This window comes from Sparassis crispa (genome assembly GCF_003851025.1).
Source record: "Sparassis crispa DNA, contig_000003F, whole genome shotgun sequence".
Lineage (NCBI taxonomy): Eukaryota > Fungi > Basidiomycota > Agaricomycetes > Polyporales > Sparassidaceae > Sparassis > Sparassis crispa.
The window spans coordinates 1,705,725-1,728,392 of NW_020939750.1; the positions used below are offsets into that span (position 1 = coordinate 1,705,725).

Genomic DNA, 22,668 nt, shown 5'->3' on the forward strand with positions numbered 1-22,668 from the left:
ACACGCCAGAACTGCAAGTCGCGAGCTATGTGTGCTAAGTCCGAATGCATTGAGGAAACAATCGAGTCAAGATTTGCACATGAAAGTGCAATTACGGCGAAGTTGTCACACCGATCTTCGAGCGGCTGCGATTTGCTTCGTTCATTCATTACATAAGGCGAACTTGTGCGCTCCAGTTCATTTTGGCTTGACCTCGCAATATGGCGTTTTCACTGGGGTTCAATCCTTGCTAGGTGCAAGTTCTTAAATCAATTTTGGCTTTGAATAATCCTTTGGATGATCTTTAGCATTATCCTCTGGATTATTCCTTTGGATTATCTTCAGATTAGCTTAGACTACTTCAAAAGGATAATCTACTGAGGGGATAATCCTTCAGTAGATTATCCTTGTACATGGCCTGCTTATTAAACCCAGATTTCAGCCTTAATTGTAACTTATAAGCACTAAAGATTATCCCTTATAACTGACATCACTGAGACACCTTGGCTGGCCGGTTTTTGACCAGGTGTCATGGGTCACAGCAATGCTGGCTGGGTGTGACCAATGCCTACAAAAATCTTTTTTTGCGGCCTGCGGTGCAGGGGCTCCTGCCAGGCAATATATTGAGTTTTCCCATTCTACCTAATGTCTGATTGGCTCTTCAGCTGGACATGGTGAGTCACCAATTGTGGCCTCATCGGGTCGGCCTGGCCAGTTTGTCTGCTCTGTCCACTATCACACCAAAGCTGGCTGTCTGGCCAGATCGAAACTTTGCAGTTACAGATCACACCCCTGGCCGGGTTGGTCGAAACGCTACAGTATAGTAACTGAACCCCCCTATTACCGTCAACCAGGAGAAGTCGGTGAGTGTGAATGATGAAGATGTTGAGGGCGAGTTGATTGACTACAAGTAGACCATCATTAAATGATGGCCGGAGGGCGTGTGTAATGGTAATGGCGAGTGTCTAGTCTCCTAAAGGCAGTTGTAGCCACTCTGCTTCAACCTTCATGCCTCAGATATCCATGTCTGACATCTGCTATCTATAGGGGGGGTCTTACTAAAAGGTTCATTGTGGGTTGTGATTGCTGATCTGGCACATTATATGCTCCCACAATGTGTCTGTAAATCACATTGAGCACATCATGTTTCTGTCCCTTCAATGTCCCCCTTCACCTGTTCTGCCACCATATGTCAGTTCAAAGTGCATGAAGATGAGTTAACACTTTGTCTGGGCTCGCAGCTATGTCGTATGCTCTATGGTAGTTCAAGCAGCCTGAGATTTCCTGTGATTGGTCTTCTATGCAGAAATCCCTACACTTTTTGTATCACTAGCTCTAGCAGATATGATCTTGCCATTATCTGTGCATTACCGCATACCACTGTGCATGCCAGGTGGGAAACTGTAGTGAAGAATAATCATAGAAAGTCTTTAGCAGATTTGTTGAAATGAGTACATTATATGATATCACAAAGATTTGTGACTCAGTGTTATCAAACACTAGTAAAATTATAGCTCCATCTAAATTGTCCAACCACAGGCTCTTGACAAGCAGACACATCAGAACCTAGACTATGAGTGTCTGTCATTTCTTCCCAGTATGGTGTGCTATAGGCTTCTTCCCACAGCTGCGGGAGTTAAGGGGGGACGATTTATGAAATAAAATTCAGTGCTTGATCCCAAACATACGCGCCACATCAATCACGTGAAAGTCACATGAATCTTTATACTCTGAAACCTTATCCCTCCTTAACTCCCCACAGCAGCTGGCACTAAACATTCAAACAAACAAACACCACCCGGTGGCATCCTCCAAATCAGGCAGTCGCTAATGGCAGCTTTCTGAATTTCTGTGCTTCCTCAACCATTTGTGGATGACTGATGGACAGGGTGAGGAGCTTGATCTCGAGTTTGTCCAGAGCGTGGAGGGTGCTAGAGTAAATCATGTACTTCTACAATTAAATGACATTGAGTTCTGATCGTACAGACCCGAACAGCAATAACTTAGAGAGCGCGAGAAAGCCACACTGCCTTGGTTGAAAAATACTCATGAGCAGTATTCCCCTGTGAGCAACTGCCTGATTTGGAGGATGCCACCGGGTGGTGTTTGTTTGTTCAAATGTTTGGTGCCAGCGGCTGTGGGGAGTTAAGGAGGGTTTCAGAGTCACACCTTTCAGTCATGTTACCTGAACTGAACTCCCATTTACCCTGACATTGTCATGAACTGGACTGCCAGCGGACGTCGGCCCATTGTCACCATGTTAACCTCTACCAGAAGTGGGCCCATAGTGATGAAGGGAAGGCTGAAGTGATGGGCTCACCGCCATGGGGGTAGAGTAATGGGCTCACCGCCATAGGGGTACTTCTGAGCAGTGGGCCCATCGCCATAGGGGTACTTCTGAGCAGTGGGCCCACCACCATAGGAGTACTTCTGAGCAGTGGGCCCATCACCATAATGCTATTATTTAGCGATGGGCCCACTGCCATAGAGGCACTTCTGAGCAGTGGGCCCACCATCATAGGTGATGTTCTGAGCAGTGGGCCCACTGCCATAGGGGTACTTCTGAGCAGTGGGCCCACCACCATAGGTGTTGTTCTGAGCAGTGGGCCCACCACCATAGGGGTACTTCTGAGCAGTGAGCCCACCGCCACAGGTCAGATGGTGGGCTGACATCAGAGCATGTTATGGCCATCAATGGGCCCACCACCAAAGTATGATTAATGAGCAGTGGGCCCATTACCAAGAGTGTAAGATGAAGGATGGGCTCACTGCCAAAGGTCAGAGGGTTGACCATCGCCAGAGCATGTTACCGCCAGCAATCGGCCCATTGCCAAAGTACCCTCAGTCAGGGCCTTACTGCAAGCACCCATGGCATAGGTCATCGCCAGAACATATTTTCGCCAGCAATTGGCCCACTGCCAAAGGCCAGAGGGTTAGCCATTATCAGGGCATGTTTCTCCCAGCAATGGGCCCACCGCCAGAGTAGTCAAAGGTCAGAGTGTTGGCCATCACCAGAGCATGTTATCGCCATCAATGGGCCCACTGCCAAAGTATGATTAATGAGCAGTGGGCCCATCATCATGAGTGTAAGATGAGGATGGGCTCACCGCCAAAGGTCAGAGGGTTGGCCATCACCAGAGCATGTTATCGTCACCAATAGGCCCATAGCCAGAGTACAATAGCTGAGCAGTGGGCCCATCTCCAAGAGTATCAAATGAAAGATGGGCCTACTGCCATGGGCCAGGGGGTAGACAATCACCAGGACATATTTCTCTCAGCAATGGGCTCACTACCAATGTACAATGAATGAGCAGTGGGCCCACTGCCATAGGGATATGTCTGAGCAGTGGGCCCATCATCACAATGCCATTATTTACCGATGGGCTCACCACCATAGGGGTACCTCTGAGCAGTGGGCCCACTGACATGGTGTTATTAGTCAGTGATTGGTTTACCATCATAATGCTGGCAGTGCCTGAACTCAGCAATTCACCTAATCACTAACCTGACACTACATCTCTGGTGGAATCTTTACAACATGAAGTCCTGTCTGAAAGTTATCATAGCTATCGTATAGAGTGCAGTGCCACCATTCTATGAGTTCCTGATATATGGCGAACCATGGCTTTACATTCTGGTGATGACAAGACTCAATTTGCCAAAAAGTCGCCAACCTGGCTCTCCTTCTCTGACGAAGTTTGTTAAACTTGGAGGTCTGTCTGAAACTTGTAGCAGAGGATTCATGAAGTTAAATTCCATCATTTTATAAGTTCCTAGTATATGGCGAGCCATGGCTTTACAACCTGGTAATGGTGTGACTCAACTAGTAAAAAACTCGCCATCCTGGCTCTCCTTCTCTGGCGAAGTTTGTTAAACTTGGAGGTCTGTCTGAAACTTGTAGAAGAGGACTTATAAAGTGCAGTGCCACCATTCTATGAGTTTCTGGTATATGGCGAGCCATGGCCTCACATTCTGGTGAAGGTGAGACTCAACCAGTAAAAAACTCAGCAATCTGACTCTCCTTCTCTAGTAAAGTTTGTCAAACTTGGAGGACTGTCTGGGATTGATAGTAGCTGCGGTATCAAGTGAAGCACTGTCATTGTTTGAGTTTCTTGTAGATGGGAGCTATGGCTTAATATCCTGATAATGGCTAGACTCAACCAATAAACACATCGTTAACCTGGCTCTTCTTCTCTGGTGAAGTTAGTCAGACTTGAAGCACTGTCTGGAATTTATAGTAGACATTTCATAATGTGAAGTGCCATCAATTTCTGAGTTCCTGATCAATGGTGAGCCACAGCTTCATATCCTGATAATAGCTAGGCTCAATCAGGAAAAAAATGACCAATCTGACACTTGTTCTCTGGTGAAGGTTGAATAACTTAAAGCACGGGTTAAAAAATAAAGTAAATGTTGTATCAAGTGGTGTCAGCATTTCGTGTGTTCCTTATAGATGGTGAGCCACAGTGAAAATGTAACTGGCAACCTGATACTTCTTTTTTCACATACACTGATGAATTTCATATGATATGAAGTACTGACTATAAGTTGTAGCAGTGGCTATATACTGTGATGTCCTTTTATATGGACTTCTGGCTGATATCAGGCTATGTTTGTACATTTTGGCAAAGTGTGGATGCACTGAGATTCAATGCTGACAATCTGCTATTTATTATAAAGTGAAGTATCTAAGCCTTTCAAAACTTAGAGCAGCAGTTGCATTACTGTTCAATGCCAGTGTTGTATGACTTCGTAGTTGGTTGTGAGCCACATCTAATCATCCTAAATACACTCACAAGTTAGCATGCTAACTGGCTGTGATAATCTTATATATATATAATATGGAAGAGTGACTAAATCTTACAACAGCAGTTGTATGCTCTAAAGTAGAAGCCTTGCATTACTTCTTGAAGTTTAGCAAGATACACACAGCCATTCTAATGATCTGTGAACACTTTGAGAAATTCAGCATACAACTTACCATTTCTTTGCATAATACTATGTGTAATAAAGTACAACACTTTATATGCGATATATGAAGTTGTGGTTAGTTTTGATCGTAATCACTTAGTGTTATGTGAAGAATTCAATATTGTCTACCTTTAATGAACTTCACGTGACTTACTGAACTGGTCAAGGAATCACACTTTCCTTTTTAGTCTCTGAGTGCACATACATCTACATGAACGTAATGACTTCTATATGTGTTTTCTTCTATACATTTGAGATTCTTCTTTAATACATTTTTCTATCTACATTAAACGATGGTGATTATATAGACCTTATCTCAGAGCTAGATAGATTCTTGACAAGCTTATAAGAAGTCTATAGAGCTCAGAGTGAAATATTGCTAACTCTTCCAAAGTAAACTTTGCTGTTTTTTTGAGAAGTAAAGCTTGCCAATCACTTAACATTACAGTTGACTACATGTTGTCTTGAAAAAGATATATCTGTCATTTTCTAACAAATGTCTGGCATTTAGTTATATGAGAAGCAAAGCACACTTCATGAATTTAAGTGTAGCTCTCTCCAAAGAGTTACACTTAATTGTTATTGAGAATTAATATCTGTTAAGTCACAATATGATATTGCTACTCCAAGTTGCAGTTCATACTCCACAGTATATAATATTGGCCCTAAGTTTCAGATGATACTCCATTGCATACAGACTTCATTACAGAAGCAGTGCCAGCTGGTCGTTCAGCATTTTTATGTGTGAAACCATGGCTGGCCATCAATCAGGAACTCATAACATGGTGGTCCTTCACTTTATACAACAGCTGTTATCAATTCCAGACAGTGCTTCAAGTTGAATTAACTTTACCAGAGAAGGACCGCCAGGTTAGTGAAGAATCACCAGATTAAGTCTAGCCATTGTCAGGATGTGAAGCCATGGCTAACGTCTATCAGAAACTCATGAAATGGTGGTGCTTTACTTTATATACCAACTACTATGAATTCCAGATGTGCTCCAAGTTCTATGAACTTTGCCAAAGAAGGAGAGTCAAATTGCTGAGTTTTTTACTGGTTGAGTCTCACATTCACCAGAATGTGAGGCCATGGCTCGCCATATACCAGGAACTTATATAATGGTGGCACTTCACTTTATAAATCCCCTACTACAAGTTTCAGACAGTGCTTCACATTTAATGAACTTTGCCAGAGACAGAGAGACAGGTTGGCGAGTGTTTACTGGTTGAGCCTCGCCTTCACCAGAATGTGAAGCCATGGCTCACCATATACCAGGAACTCATAAAATGGTGGCATTGCACTATATAAATCCTCTGCTACAAGTTTCAGACAGTCCTCCAAGTTTAACAAACTTCGCCAGAGAAGGAGAACCAGGTTGGCAACTTTTTGGCAAATTGAGTCTTGCCATCACCAGAATGTAAAGCCATGGCTCGCCATATACCCAGGAAGTCTAAAATGGTGGCACTGCACTTTATAAGTCCTCTTCTATAAGTTTCAGACAGACCTCCAAGTTTAACAAACTTCGCCAGAGAAGGAGAGCCAGGTTGGCGACTTTTTGGCAAATTGAGTCTCACCATCACCAGAATGTAAAACCATGGTTCGCCATATATCAGGAACTCATAGAATGGTGGCACTGCACTCTATACGATAGCTACAATAAGTTTCAGGCAGGACTCCATGTTGTAGAAACTCCACCAGAGATGTAGTGTCAGGTTAGTGATTAGGTGAATTGCTGAGTCCAGGCACTGCCAGCATTATGATGGTAAACCAATCACTGACTAATAACACCATGTCAGTGGGCCCACTGCTCAGAAGTACCCCTATGGTGGTGGACCCACTGCTCAGAACAACACCTACGGCGGTGGGCCCACTGCTCAGAACAACACCTATGGTGGTGGGCCCACTGCTCAGAAGTACCCCTATGGTGGTGGGCCCACTGCTCAGAACAACACCTATGGCAGTGGGCCCATCGCTAAATAATAGCATTATGGCGATGGGTCCACTACCCAGAAGTACCCCTATGGTGGTGGGCCCACTGCTGAGAACATTACCTATGATGGTGGGCCCACTGCTCAGAACAACACCTATGGCAGTGGGCCCATCGCTAAATAATAGCATTATGACGATGGACCCGCTACCCAGAAGTACCCCTATGGCAGTGGGCCCACTGCTGAGAACATTACCTATGATGGTGGGCCCACTGCTCAGAACAACACCTATGGCGGTGGGCCCATCGCTCCATAATAGCATTATGGCGATGGGCTCACTGCTCAGAAGTACCCCTATGGCAGTGGGCCCGCTGCTCAGAACATCACCTATGGCAATGGGCCCACTGCTCAGAAGTACCCCTATGGTGGTGGGCCTATTGCTCAGAACTACCCCATCACAGTGGGCCCATCGCTCCAGACTTCCCTTCATCGCCATGGGCCCATCGCTGACAGCTTCCTACACAGACCGATGGGCTGACGTCCGCTGGCAGTCCAGTTCATGACAATGTCAGGGTAAATGGGAGTCCAGTTCACAAATATGACTGAATGGGCTGTCAGAGTATAAAGATTCATGTGACTTTCACATGATTGATGTGACGCGTATGTTTGGGATCAAGCACTGAATTTTATTTCGTAAATCGTCCCCCCTTAACTCTTGCAGCGGTGGGCAGGAGCCTGGGCGTGCTAGGTACATCCCTAGCACCCTCCTTTTGATTCCATTTCTTTTCACGTTTCTCCCCTCCACTCACTCCTTCACCTCCGGTTTTGGTCTCTCCTTTACCGGGGGTCTCACTATGTATAAAAGGACAAAGTTTCTACTGTGTAGAGGTAGCGTGCCATCTATCAAAAAAACCCAGCCTTCAAAGCTGAACTTCGTGTGTGCGCTTTCGTGTGATGCGACCTCCTTTATCCGGTAGCCAGCATCACAGATGTAATTCTACATAGAGTATACACCAGGTTACTGGCCCTGAGTAATCCCCAGTGGTAACTTCGCTGGTAACCCCCCGGGTTGACGAGATTGTAGTTCTGTCGCAAGCCGGAAAGGTGGAGTACGAGCGGAATCAAGTCCGCATGGGGTCTGAGATGCGATGAAGGAGAAGAGTCTATTCCAGAGGTATGAGGTGGGTAGCCTGAAAGCGTAGCTAGGAAAATCTCTATAGTCGCAATGATCGCTGGAAACGCATCGGACTAAAATCACACTGCCCTAAGGAGAACGCTGAAATGCGGAAATGCAAGACTGCCCAGAAAACGCATAAAACGCAAGACTGCCCAAAGACGCACTAACTGGATGGGATGGAAATGTGAATGAGTCTTTTCGCAAGCGTACCTTCCGGGACGGTGGGTTCTCCTCGACCTCTTCCCCTGCCCTCATACTTAAACTGGTCCTGACCTTTCCTGTCCTCCCGATACTGCCCGCATCTGCTTAACAATCGCTCTGCTGAACCACTGCCCATCACGCCATATCTCGCAATCCCATCCCCACACGCTCCTACTCAATCTGAGGGGTCGTCCATCACCGGTCCCGCCCGAGCGCCTAATAAGCACCCGCCTGCCTCGGAGGCATATCTCCCATCCCGAACTCAATCTCCCATCCATGGATGCCAGTGTCATCCTTCACAAATACACCCTCGCGAAAGCACTTCTTCGTATTGAGATCTTTACCGAGCCCTTCGATCCAATCCTGTGGAAAGCATGGGCAGTCCGGATGCACGTCCTGCTGGTGAGGCTCCTGCAATTATACGTTCCTTCGCTTTCTGACCCTCACACGTCCCTCAGGTCTTCATGGTCCAAGCCCAGTCTGAGGCGGCCAGCGTGGGGATCATCCTACCCCTTCCGCGCAATATCCCTGTCCTGGCCCAAGTGGAGATACACCTTGCGACAGCTCGCACTATAGAAGGCGGTCATCGGATGATACCTCGGATTGCGGACCACCTTCCTGCGGTCATTCCTCGTGGTTTGACTGCCCGCATTCTGTATGACGACCCTGCTGTCCGCGAGGACTTTGGTTTAGGGCACCCGCCAGATGGTCTCCCTGACATTGGTGCGCGGTCTTCCTGTCCCTATTTTCCCAGAATCGCATTTCTCAGCCTTTTATTACCATCAGGAACCTTGCACCTTCGGGTTGAGACATTGCGCAATGCGGCCCACGAACTGTACGATGTCATGCGCGGAATCACCGGTAGATGCGAGTTGGCGGATGGTACTTTGAGACGGTTGCAGATCGTAGTTGAGGAGTTAGAGGTAGCGTTTGGGCTCGTAGTGTTCCCTCCTCTGATAACCAGCTTCCAATTGGTGTCAGACTAGGGTCGGTCATGTCGCACCCTGTAGTATCTCCAAAATGTGAGATCGCTTTGCGGATGTGATTCCCACCTCAGCGCGCTATGCGTCCCTCCAGCGTAAGGCAAGCGAGGTAACCATCAGAGTACAGGAAGTACGCCGGCTGCATCATATTGAAAAGAAAATATTCCAGCAGCATGTAGCCCATTTTAGTAAATGCCATCAGAGAAGCGCCACTCAGCGCCAAGGGTGTGCGCATCGCTGACCTCGCTGTGCCATCGTTCCTCTCGGACGCTAACCAGCAGATGCCGCTACCTCTCGCTGGCATGACTAGCTACATTATCACAGCTTTAATTCTGTTCTTCTGCTTCCTCTTCACTCTGGCCGGAAAGTCCTGGAACTCCTGTGCAGTCAACTTCAAGAAAATTTGACCACATCGCGTGGGTGTCACCTCCCGCGACCCTCTATGGCCGCACCGCGTTTCAGCTCTTCGTCCCATCATTTCAGCCCTCTCACTGGGTGCACTCTATTTTATTTTATCTCCCTTTTCCGTGACATTGGTCTCTGTCCCTGGAACAGCAAGCGACTGACAGAAGGCTCGAAAGGGTCAAGCTGTCCACGCAGACCCCCTCTGCTCTGCACGTCAAGGGTCCAGCACTGCGAAACCAAGCTCAGGTGTTGCACGGTAAGTGCGGATGAAGCTTTTCTATGCCTGACCATACGCCATGCCTGATGTCTCGCATTCACAGAAACTTCCGAATTTATCTGTGCGGATTGTTGCCGGGGAGAGTGCGACTTTTATCATCGGCCCTGCCTTCCCATCTCTTGGCCTGCAAGACAGTATCCTGCCCCATGTAAGCACCACCTTCCGTGAACTTGAACGTGACTCCCTATCCTCATCCCTCACAGATCTAGCACAACCTCTCCATAATCTGAGGCTGTGTGACTCCAGCTCCTCCCTAACGGCTGTTCGAGCAGAGCTGCAAGACACGGTGCAACCACTCTTGAGCAGAGCTGCAAGACACGGCACAACCGCCCACAGCTCAGTGCACAGTGAGGGCCATCCCCGCTTCACTTTACCTCATCGATAATTTTGTTCGCATTCTCGAGGTAAGTCCAAATCAGATCACCCTCGTTTTCTCTGCTGCAACAGCTGGCTTACTGTCCCCGCCACACAGTACATTATTTCTCCTCCTTTTCTTACAATAGCCTGCCTTATCAAACATCTACACTAGGTAAGCTCCCGCAGTTCATTCATGCAGCAGAGCTCACTCGGAATATCTTTTTACAGTTGCTTATCTTACAGTACTGAACATGGACCAAAACCTCCCGAAAACACGTCCCTGTCCACCGTCTCCTTTGGCCCGCAAGAGGGCACACTTGTCGAAGCCCGACGAGAGTGCCGAGCTGCCATCTGACGTGCGCCAGCCATCTGTGGCCCTGCTGGCACTTGCACTGGTGTCGCGCAGTCCCCACCTGTCGTCGATGCAGATGCCCGCCAAATTTGCGACCATACCGGCCGTCAAGTCTCCCGTGGGTGCAAGGATGGTGCCCAATCAATCTATGCAGATCGCGCTGGCAGCAGTGAGTGTGGCCAGCACACCGACAGGCCGCAGTGCACTTCCGGAGATGTCAATGCAGGCTTCGCTCAACAACCTTGAAGCTGCTTTGCATCAAGTGCGCATGGACATCGTTCAGCGAGGCCAGAGTGATTGAGGGACCGGAGTCGCATATGAGCGGCACATCAGAAATTACCTCTCGTGGTGGGCTACATTTTAACGGCACGAGACAGCCAAAGCTCTGGGTCTCATTGCCGTCCCCTCAGAGCCGATCATGGTCGCCAAGGCCATCATGTTTCTCCAGCATGAGAGTATGCGTCCAAAGGTAGGAGTGTCACTCTCAGTTCACTCTGCGGTCAAGCTGACTGCTTGCGCACACAGAGAAAATGCGGCAGTGCAGTCATGCAAGACGGGACCACCATCGGGAAGTCAGGAATAGCGCAGGTGATCTCGGCGCTCGAGAACTACCGCAGGAACCATGAGCACCTCTACAAGGACAACCCGGATGCCAGGGTCAGTCTCCGCACTGACCAGCACATCCGCGCCATCGAAGACACCGTGAAACACAGCGAGCTGCTGCGAATCGAAAAAGCGCAGGCACTGAAGGCCGCGGGGACATCATCAGGTGTGCCCCTGTTCCTGTTATAGGTCCATTTCTGCAGGGGCACTCACATGTGCGTTCAGACACGTACAATGATGGACAGCTTACGAGCACGGCCACGAGCTTCCTCAACATCTCATCTGGCATCCGGAAGCTCACCACGCAGATTAGAGATCGCGCCATGCAGCTTACATCATCAAGTGCAGCTTTTCGGGGGGACAACATCCGCAGTCTCCTGTGGTCTGACCTGTCAGTCCGCCAGGTCCCGATGTACGACATTCAGCTCGGCCACAGGGTCCCCATGAGTTTGTTCATCAGGATCCATGTCTCTCGTCATGCTGATCTGATCATGTAGGCTCTCGTGTTCATGGCCAACAATGGCAAGACCAACCAGAATGGCCGGACCGATGAGTTTGGTGCCTTCCGTCACCGTCTGGTCGAGCTCTGCAGCATCGGGTCCATCGCACTTCAGTTTTTCAGCCACTTTCACATCCAAAATAACCCGCTCCCCTCCTTCGGCGCAGATGTCACCGATCGGAATTTTGGCGAGTACGGGCGTCGCAATTGGTATCAGTATCATGTATTCTACGCTTTGCGACTCGACATGCCCATGTCATACGAAAGTGAGTGCCAATGACATCTCCACTGACAGCATTCGCTAACCTTCACCGCGGTCTGTGCCAGCCCACTGCAGCTGCATCAATGCACTCCACATCCAGCATGAGATATTGATCATGAAGGTGACACATGCCAGCCGGTCATTTGCCGCACAGAACACGCGCAGCCATGGGGTCTCTGCCAGCGACACGAAGGCTCTGGGTGGGTGGAGTGAGAGCGGGTCATCTTGGTCCTGCTACGACCGCGAACTGCCGATCGATGCACTTGTCGGCTCGGCGATGCTCAACGCACGGCAACTGGGCACCTATTTCATTCCTCGGGGCATACTCGGTACGTGATGTCTGCCTCATCATGGTGTAAGAAGCCCTACTGACTGTCAACCTCTGTAGACCCACCATTGTCGCTAAAGGTGGCTTGAAGAACAAGAGTGCGCGATGTGAGCATGCTCTGAGGTGGATGTTCTCGCAAAGGACATTGCCCTCGAGCAATTCTTGAAGGTCCTCTCGTGGTTCCGCCACATTCTGCTGCAGGACATGGCTGTTCTTTACTCACGAAACCCCAATGCGCTCATGTTCCAGTATACACCATTCAACACTGCAGTGTTCCGCACCTTTGCAGCTGAGGCAGAGCCCCGCATTCTTGATGCCGAAGAACAAAGTTGGCTCGCGTTTCAGCATCTGCCCGAACGATTTGTCACCAGTATCAAAGGCGTCGTGATGGGGCTTGAGCTCGCGCAGCAGCAGGACCGTGATCTCAATAACATGAGATGGAGCACACTGTCGCAGGATGTCATGCACCTGAAGAGCCTGCTTGAAGAGGCTGTCTTGGCTCCCATGAGCCGCAGTTGAAAACGTCGATGTGAGTCCTGTTCATTTTTGCCACTGCGACATAATCCCCCTGAGGCGTGATCTGTCGTGTCTTGCAGTGGGCAGCAGCAGTGCATCATCTGGCTCAACAACACTGGCACCTATCTTGGCAGCCCACGTGCCACCTTCCATGCATCCAGTACCCCTGCCATTGTCACTACCGACACCGTTGCTGCTGTTACCGCCACTGCCACCACACCAGTGGTGGCCACCATTGTATTACAATTGCCCACAACACTGGGCAGGCCATTGTGCACAACTCACCAGCCATTGTAATTGTAATAACACTGGGCACATTGTAATACAATGGCAATTACAATGCCGGCCACATTGTAATTGGAAAAAGAAGTGTTCACAGTGAGAGTTGAACCCCTGGAGTTTTGCTTATATAAGCTACACAAGACACATGCTTTAACCACTACACTATTGGTGCTTGCTGTTACCTCAACCTCAATTGTAAATAATGAGTCTGTCCACTACAATATAATATACAAGCTTCTAATGCACATTTTAATATTATATCTAATACTATTACTTTAAAGAGTTAGAAAAAGAGATAAACAAGTAAGAGAACATAAATAGACACTATAATAGTATTTAACAAAGAGTTAAGAAAGGAACAGTAACAAGTGTTAGTATTTGTAATAGAAGCTTGTACATTATATTGTAGTGGACAGACTCATTATTTACAATTGAGGTTGAAGTAACAGCAAGCACCAATAGTGTAGTGGTTAAAGCATGTGTCTTGTGTAGCTTATATAAGCAAAACTCCAGGGGTTCAACTCTCACTGTGAACACTTCTTTTTCCAATTACAATGTGGCCGGCATTGTAATTGCCATTGCATTACAATGTGCCCAGTGTTATTACAATTACAATGGCTGATGAGTTGTGCACAATGGCCTGCCCAGTGTTGTGGGCAATTGTAATACAATGGTGGGAACCACAGCTGGCCACCATCACCGCTGCTGTCACTGCCGCGACCGCCGGCACTACCTCATGCCGCTGTGCAAGAACAAATGCAACATGTCGCGCCAAGCGTGCGATCAACTCCTGCAGGCACGTCTGTGCCAGCAATCACCATCAACATCACAAACACCATGCCCGGTGCTGTCCCCAGTGCATACGGTATGCCTGCTCCGGCTGCATGCACATCTGCTGTAGTGGATCCCCCACTATTGCTGCCGCCATCAATTCCAGCAGCACCAGTGATGGCAGCGACTTTTCAACCCATGGCCTGATTGGCTGTGCGTCATGCAGTCACGGTGCCCAGAAACTCCTCCGCACTGACATCGTCATCCACCCTGGTTCCTCGGGACTCACCCCTCGCTCCTCAGGCTCTAAAGTGGGCCACACTCGTGAGTAAGCATGGTGATGAGCAGCTCCATCGGCATGCACATTGGGACTTCAATGGTGAGTGGTTGCTGTACTATGAGTACCAGCCAGTACGCCAGATCACAGACATATGGACGGAGTGGGCCGAGGGGATCGGAGGCTATCTGCCAGTGCAGTTGCTGTGTGAAAAATGGGGTGCAAAATGGCGTCGGAACGTGCCTAAGTTGAAGACTGAGGCAAACTGTCGCATGAAAGTCATTCAGCTCATGGAGTCTCTGCAGATGAAGTGGAACTGGCACCTCGACATTGCACTACACTTTCTGCATGAAAAGTATGAGCCTCAGTATACCTCACACCAGTTCTGTGACTTCTTGAGGCACGACCATGGAGCGGGAGCCAAGTCTGTACTTGCGACGGCTGCATCTTACCCGTAGGCCCAGTTGTAGTAGTTGTAGCTTGGAAGCATCAGTTTTACAGTGCATCGCACAGAGGGAGGCTTGCACGAGTAGCCGGGGGTTGTGAAGGCGAGACGCGGAGAGGGTCATGCACTCGTGCACGATGCACGTGAACTCCGAGCACCGCGGGCCTGCCACATCAAGCGAGCGCAAACTGACATTGAATGGGATGAGACGATGATGGGGGTGCAGGATCAGGTGGGCCAGTCGATCGCATAGGCCGGCACGGCGCAATATATGCAACACATCGGCAGGTGGGAAAAAGGGGATGGCCGGGGTGACCGCCACGGATACACCGTGTACCAGCCCAGCGATCGGAGTGCCTGGATTGGCCGCGGCTGGCAGCGTGGCCCGAAAAGGTGCTGCTTATGCGAGGTCACCCACTTACATGAGGTCACTGGCTGGTGGCCACCAGGGCTGTGGTACATAGAGTATATTATGGGTCACCGCTCCACCCCAGTGACCACGGTGGTGACCCCCCCTAAAAGGAATCGAAGGGTCACCAGCCCTGTACACGCCGGTTGTCAGGACTCGGCTGGTGACCCCCCCCAAAAGTGGCAAGCGCGCTCAGGCGGATTCGGTGGGCGCCCAGGGCAACAAGGCTCGTGTGCGCCTAACACGTCGCGACCCACCCCCCACACTGTGATGTTGCCATCGCATCGTTGTCGCCGCTGCCATCGCCGCCCTCCAGCAGTTCCAGCCTCTTCCAGCGGTCCTAGCCTTTTCTCTCACGCCCCTCACGCGAGCCCAAGCCGAGGCAACAAATGCAGCTGAGGCAACGTCAAGCAGCGCGTTCACCCCCAACACTCGACGCCTGACCTGTGCAGGCCCATCCCACATGCGGCCAGCTGAACCCTTCAAAACTGTCTCACCCAACGGCAAAAGGGAGCAGGCAGTCACTTCATTTTCCTGGAGGCAAGAACGATGAGCATCAGATGGGCCGACATGCTCGTCCCTCACGCTCGCGGCCAGTGAACACGTCGGTGAGCATCGTGTTCACTCTCGCAGCACGCGTTGTTCGCACACTCGGCGGCGCCTGCCCTCTGTCAAAGCGCGCGAACTTGAAACTGGCCATGCCGTATTCTTAGGCGCGTGCCGCCCTGCAACCTCCCCGTCTTCGTCTTCTCCGTATTGTACATCTTATCTGTCTTAATTCCCATTTCTCCTGTGACTGAAGAAAACACGGCCACTGTACACACTCAATTCGCGGCTGCCAGTGATGCCAGCAGTGCGTCTTTCTACCGTATGAACAGATTTAATTTTTCTTTGGCTGCCATTTATCCCGCCACCTTCGCGGCCTGCCTCGTGTTGTGACCATTGAAATTTCCTGTGGCGATCGTACCCCGTCGCATAGTGCAGAGCAAGGGTGTACCCTCGGGTGTCCCAAGGTGTACCTGTACCTGTACCCATGCGGGTATCATACCCTTGCCCACGGGTACGGGTATCCCACGGGTTTCACGGGTTCCCACGGGTTTATGTACCCTGAGGGTAGATCTGTGGACCTTTGGTGCATTCAACATAGTATAGAGCTATCTAATCCCAAAGAATGTTATCCCACCCATCCTCAAGGCCATCATCATCCTCTTGAGCCTCAGGGAGAGAGACAACAGCCAAGACATCAGTATCATGTACAAACCCCAGTCGGCTCCACTCCGCAAGACACAGAAGAGCACGGATAGACTCTGCGGAGAGACCATTTCGCAGATGTGGTAACAATATGCGCCCCTTGTTGAAGATGCGCTCAACGTCAACAGACGTGGCTGCAGATAAGTGCATCAGTGGGTTGTAATGCAATCGGAGATCAGGAGACACCTACCGGGAATGGTAAGATAACTCATGGCCATCCGCGATAGATGAGGGAACTCCTTGCACCGCGCGTACCACCAGCCAAGTGTGTCACTGTCGACACGCTCCGTGTCAGCATCGAGATAGCATTCGAGCTCATCACGATTGTCTTCGCCCTTGGAGACATTCGTGTTCAGGAGGTTGTCGAACATGTTGCTAGATGGCTGAGGGGATGGCGATGGAATGTGTCGTGTGTGCATTCGAAATCAGCAACAATCGCAAACGATGGGGATGGACTTACCGTGCATTCCGATTGCTTCATCTGAGTAGGCTCGACATTCACTGCACATTGTGCATAAGCACGGTCATACTCTTCGCAGACCAGCGCCCTCGCTGTTGTGATCCATTCCACCTGCCAACCGGCATTCCGGAAGTACTGCAGTTTGTGGGAGGGGTGTAGCACTGTCGTTGTATTGTAGTTAGTGTATAATGTTGAAAGCTACCAATTGGAAACTCACCCATTGCGATGCGGTACACGTTGGAAGGATCAGTCTTGTTGTAGTAGCGATTCAGCGTCTTCTTCGCCATCCCGAGGGCAGCGCGGATACAGGGCTCATAGTCGGAGTCGAGAGAGTCATTCGTCAGCTTCTCGTCGATGATATCCATGGCCGGAATAACCATGGGTAAGCTAGGTGTGTCGCACGAGAAGTACAAGGTTGCGTCGTTGAAGACCTGGTGGTGGGCGTGAGGAGGAGGTGTGGTGATAGTCACATGTGACTCACCTTGAGGACGTCACACAGCTGTTTCGCTATCTCCCATTCATTGTCGTCCATCTCATATCTTCGCAGCTCCATCGCTCTGTCTCCTGTCATCTCATCGACTGCCAGCCGGTACTCCAGTGCAAATTCCAACATCCGGAAGGTCGAGTTCCATCGCGTGACGACATTCCGAGGCATCTTTCTCTCTGCCAGCTCCAAGTCTGCCAGCACCTTCAACCAAGCCGGCAAGAGCTTCGTTGACGAGTGTATGATCGCAGACGCGATCTTACGCAACTGTGCAAAGGCAGTCAAGCCAAGGTGAGTGCACAACATATGTGATATGGAATTCACCTTAACAAGAACGAGCTTAACAGGCTGCACGCTCGCATCGAGTGCTGTGCGATCCTCCACGGACATCCCCTCGCGTTCATCCTGGAGGCCCTCAATATCATCCGGTGGCTCCCCCTCCTCACCTCCTTCTCTCACTCCGAGTTCCAAATCCTTCGCCAGCTCACAAAGGGCATTTTCAGCGTCATCGAGTGCCGCATCAGCTCCATTCTGCGGGACGTCGAACTGGTGCAGCAGGCTTTTGGCCACGAGATTAATGATGTGGTCAAAACATCGTGCACGGTTTGCCTGGCCTTGGAACGACTCGATCAACTTGGCGGGCTCGTCGATCATGACATCGTTTGGCGATGCATTGTCCGTGGTGATGCCAAGCATCTAATCCTCTGGTGAGTAATTCCTCGCAATTTGAGTGCCTCGGTGAATATTGACATACCTTTATAGCAATTTTGAAATCATCCACCATCTTCGCAAATGCAGCGGCAAGGTTGACACCACTATGGGAGTCCGCGACTTCGACAACATCGAGGACCATTCGGAGTGGCACGCCCTTATGCTGCAAGTGGACCATGAACGCGACGATTGCCTTATGGTTCGGCGAGGTCCAAGCATCGGTGGCGAAGCTCAACTCGCCATCGTACTCCTGCAGGTGAGTGTCAGACTTCATCTTTGTCAGTTATGAAAGATAATCTTTTCTATCAATAAGTAGCAAATTTTCATGAGAATCGCTACTTTTAAGTAGACTTATTTGTAGGTGCATAGATTAACTCAGGATAATCTTAATATAATATTTCAGATAATCTTTCAGATAATCTTCTGGATAATCTGAGAATAATCTGAAGATTAGCAACAAAATACAATTTTAACTTTGACACCAGCCAGGATTGAACCCTGGACCTTAGGTTGATTTTATAGAATATAATTCCAAGTGACACTTTAGACCACTTGACCATTAGGCCATACATCACAACTATCTTATATTAAATTAGACATCTTTTTCTTGAAAAAGACAGCCAAATTCTGTCTATTAGAAAAGAGTAAGTAAAAGACACTTGACGTTTATCATAGATAGACAAGACTTATAAACAAACATTACTCTGAGTCTTATAGTCTTTTCTAATGCTTACAGCCTTCATATAATGTAGTACAATATGTAATTAATAGAATATATGTTTCTACAGTTACTTCAGCAAAACAGAACTTTGCTATACAATTAGAAGATAGCTATAAAGATCTTGTATATATAAGTGCTCAGTCTATCATATAATAGACTCTAGAGTATAAGCCTAAAATGAACAAATAAAATACTGTCTCTCAATAACTTGTTATATATTATAGATGACTATATTAAGACACTTCATGGTACTGCATGATAGTTTACAAAAACTATAAGCTGTAGAACAAGACTATAATAAGATGCAGAGTACTGTTTGTCTATAAGTCTTGTCTATCTATGATAAACGTCAAGTGTCTTTTACTTACTCTTTTCTAATAGACAGAATTTGGCTAAGTCTTTTTCAAGAAAAAGATGTCTAATTTAATATAAGATAGTTGTGATGTATGGCCTAATGGTCAAGTGGTCTAAAGTGTCACTTGGAATTATATTCTATAAAATCAACCTAAGGTCCAGGGTTCAATCCTGGCTGGTGTCAAAGTTAAAATTGTATTTTGTTGCTAACCAAGGGCAGACAAGCCGAGGGCATGATTACAAAGAAAGACAAAGAAGGAAATTTGCTTATATAAAGTAGAGCGTCTAGAACTGTATATATACAGAAATCTATTTTAAGACACGTAATCACGCGCCCCGACGCATCTTGACCCGCCATCACTACCTTCCTATTTGGGAACCAAGGCGCGATTTCTAACAGGTTATGAGCCCCGTGCCAACAAGTATATTTTTGTTGGATACATGGACGGACCCAAAGCCATCAAATATTATGATGCGTACACACGCCAGATTAAAATCTCGCGTAATTTCCAATTTTCTTCGAATTCCCCGGACCATTTGCCCGGCAACGCGCCTCACGTGTCACAAGAGCAAATAGGATCTGACGTACCTATCCTCACAGCACAGCGTGAGGGGGAGCAAAATATATTTCCGGGCACTTTACCTAGCAATGCGTCAGACGTGCCGCATGCGGAAAGGAGGCCCGAAGTCCCAAACCTCACAACGACCGCAGACGTGCAACGCGAGGGGGAGTTAGGGACTTCCGCGCCACAGTCACCTGCCAAAAATCCACGAAAGCGCAAACAGGATGATGATCCTGATCAACGCGAGGAAAGCGGGACGGACGCACCAAGCCAGCTCAGACGAACCAGAAGAAAGACAGTTCGGCATGATTACCGTCTAATGCACGACCCAGAGGCAGACGAAGATCTGGATAATGATCCAGATCAATCAAATGCCGAATTAGTCTATATTGCGATGAGCGCCCACGGAAATGCGGATGCAGACAAGCCAAAGATGCTTAGTGATGCCAAGAGATCACTCGAGTGGCCCAAATGGGAACAGGCAGTCTAGACGGAACTCAATCAACTACAGGGTATGGAGACTTGGGAGTTAGTGGAACCTCCCGAAGATCGAAAACTCGTAGGAAATAAATGAGTTCTAGTTAAGAAAACAAACAAAGAGGGTGAAATAATCAAATACAAAGCCCGCCTGGTTGCGAAGGGATATTCTCAAATCCCAGGCATGGACTATACCGAGACGTTCGTGCCCGTAGTCCGCCTCGAAACCATTCGAGCTATCCTCGGGCTAGCTGCAATCTTAGATTGGGAGATCGGACAGATGGACATGAAAGGCGCATATCTTAATGGAACTCTCAAAGAAGAAGTGTATATGCGGCAACCCGAAGGATACAGCGATGGAACATACCGCGTATGTAAATTAAAGAAAACCCTCTACGGGCTAAAGCAGTCTGGCCGAAATGGAATATCGTGCTGAACCGCAAGTTACTAGACGCGGGATTCAAGCGCCTATTCTCGGATCCATGTGCGTACATTCGGATCAAAGGTGATAAGATAGAAATCGTCACCGTTTGGGTAGACGACCTATTAATATTCACCAATGATTGCGCACTAATGGACCAATTGAAGAGGGAACTCCAAAATATGTTCGAAGTTACCGACCTTGGCGAACCCCGAAAAATTGTGGGGATAGAAATTGAGAGAGACCGTTCAAAGCGGACAATCAAAATCTCTCAGACAAAATATATTGAGTCTATCCTACACAAGAATGGGCTTACGAACGCCAACACGGTCGGGATGCCTCTTGATCCAAATACAGTGCTTGAAAAAGAAGAACCCGAAACTGATGACGAATGCGACCGAGACAACGGATATGCATCGCTCGTCGGATCACTAATGTACGCGGCAATTGCCATGAGACCAGACATTGCTCACGCCGTGCAACGGCTTAGCTCATTTACCGCCAATCCCGGAATGGCTCATTGGACTGCTGCTAAACGTGTCCTCCGCTATCTATCCGGAACGCGAGAACTTGGAATAATCTACGGGCCAATTGCAGATGTCAAGCCTGAAGATCAATCCATATTTGTGGGCTACTCAGATGCAGACTATGCGAACGATATCCGAGATCGCAAATCAATCTCGGGATATTTATTTAAATTAGGAAATGGCACGATCACGTGGAGCTCAAAGAAGCAAACCACGGTCGCGTCATCCACCACGGAAGCCGAATACATGGCATCCGCCGAAGTGGCAAAAGAAGCTGTGTGGCTCCGAACACTATTCAAAGAAATAGGTTTCGAGCAACAAGATCCTACAATTTTATTCGAGGATAACACAGCGGCGATCTCAATTGCACGTGATCCCCAATTCCACACGAAATCAAAACATTTTGATGTAAAGCATCATTATGTGCGCGAGAAATTGAGGGATAAATATATTGATATCCATTACTGCCCCACGGAGGACATGATAGCGGATATCTTAACAAAGTCACTCCCTAAGCCGAGGCACGAGAAGCTCACAAAGAAGCTCGGAATGCCCATCGGCTTGAGGGGGAGTGTTAGAAAGTAGCACCCAAATTTCTGGAGCTCCAGAAATTGAGGAGCGCCCAAGGGCAGACAAGCCGAGGGCATGATTACAAAGAAAGACAAAGAAGGAAATTTGCTTATATAAAGTAGAGCATCTAGAACTGTATATATACAGAAATCTATTTTAGGACGCGTAATCACGCGCCCCGACGCATCTTGACCCGCCATCACTACCTTCCTATTTGGGAACTAAGGTGTCTTCAGATTATTCTCAGATTATCCAGAAGATTATCTGAAAGATTATCTGAAATATTATATTAAGATTATCCTGAGTTAATCTATGCACCTACAAATAAGTCTACTTAAAAGTAGTGATTCTCATGAAGATTTGCTACTTATTGATAGAAAAGATTATCTTTCATAACTGACATCACTGCAGACTTACCCCTTCTTGCATACTGATCACTGACCTGCAGCATCTTCGCGACGCATGCCCGACAGCGCACAAATACTTTGTGCACATCTCGTGCTACTGTCCAGCGCGAGGGGATCCAATATTCTGGCCGACCCGTTTTCATCAAAGACTGGTATGCACGATCCTCAATGATCGGGAATGGGCGAAGGCTTTCTGAGACCCAGTGCACAATCTCCGCCCTGGCATACTGCATTCAGCCACCAACAGACCCGACTGGCATTCACTGGAACTCACCGGGTCTTGGTGCGTGTGTGCTGGTGCGCAGAGTAAGTTACCTTCCCTTTCCCTTTGCACTCGAATGCCGCGGTGATATCTCCTGACCATCTGAACTTTTCAACAGATGGGCGCACGTCAGCCGCCATGTTCATCTCATCAGCTGCTGCCAAAGCCTCCTCACCCCAGCACTTCCGGATATGTCTACGCATGTTCCCCGTCGACGTTCGATCTCCTTTATCAAGCCATCGCTTCACCTTCGTCTTGCAACCGCGGTTCGCGCAACAAAAAACATGTCCACGTACGCCTGCCTTATCTGTCTCAATAGTGACTTCAGGCTTATAGAAAGCATAGGCTGTCACTGTCCAGTCTTTCTGCATCTCGCCTGTCCTCGTGCTTGGTAAGTCATCTTCGGTCATGATATTATCATAAGTTACTCACTCAGCT

General features: G+C 48.5%; 5 protein-coding genes across 5 annotated transcripts; 4 read left to right on the forward strand and 1 right to left on the reverse strand.

Annotated features, from left to right (window-relative positions):
• Positions 1-8,532: 8,532 nt before the first annotated feature.
• Positions 8,533-9,242, forward strand: SCP_0406530 (hypothetical protein; the record flags this gene model as incomplete). The annotated part of the gene is made up of 3 exons (XM_027757381.1): positions 8,533-8,658; positions 8,715-8,979; positions 9,043-9,242. 3 exons carry the CDS (start codon positions 8,533-8,535, stop codon positions 9,240-9,242), a joined length of 591 nt encoding a protein of 196 aa, XP_027613182.1.
• A 1,287-nt stretch (positions 9,243-10,529) lies between these two features.
• SCP_0406540 (hypothetical protein) lies at positions 10,530-10,931 on the forward strand (the record flags this gene model as incomplete). Its single annotated transcript, XM_027757382.1, has 1 exon — positions 10,530-10,931. The coding sequence occupies one exon, from the start codon at positions 10,530-10,532 to the stop codon at positions 10,929-10,931; it is 402 nt and encodes a 133-aa protein (XP_027613183.1).
• A 117-nt stretch (positions 10,932-11,048) lies between these two features.
• SCP_0406550 (hypothetical protein) lies at positions 11,049-12,841 on the forward strand (the record flags this gene model as incomplete). Its single annotated transcript, XM_027757383.1, has 7 exons — positions 11,049-11,099; positions 11,156-11,399; positions 11,459-11,670; positions 11,731-11,998; positions 12,060-12,323; positions 12,383-12,402; positions 12,464-12,841. 7 exons carry the CDS (start codon positions 11,049-11,051, stop codon positions 12,839-12,841), a joined length of 1,437 nt encoding a protein of 478 aa, XP_027613184.1.
• Positions 12,842-16,180: 3,339 nt separating this feature from the next.
• Positions 16,181-18,202, reverse strand: SCP_0406560 (putative AC9 transposase; the record flags this gene model as incomplete). The annotated part of the gene is made up of 7 exons (XM_027757384.1): positions 16,181-16,407; positions 16,464-16,656; positions 16,734-16,894; positions 16,951-17,164; positions 17,215-17,484; positions 17,542-17,913; positions 17,972-18,202. The coding sequence occupies 7 exons, from the start codon at positions 18,200-18,202 to the stop codon at positions 16,181-16,183; spliced, it is 1,668 nt and encodes a 555-aa protein (XP_027613185.1).
• Positions 18,203-19,444: 1,242 nt separating this feature from the next.
• Positions 19,445-20,056, forward strand: SCP_0406570 (hypothetical protein; the record flags this gene model as incomplete). Its single annotated transcript, XM_027757385.1, has 1 exon — positions 19,445-20,056. One exon carries the CDS (start codon positions 19,445-19,447, stop codon positions 20,054-20,056), a length of 612 nt encoding a protein of 203 aa, XP_027613186.1.
• Positions 20,057-22,668: the final 2,612 nt, after the last annotated feature.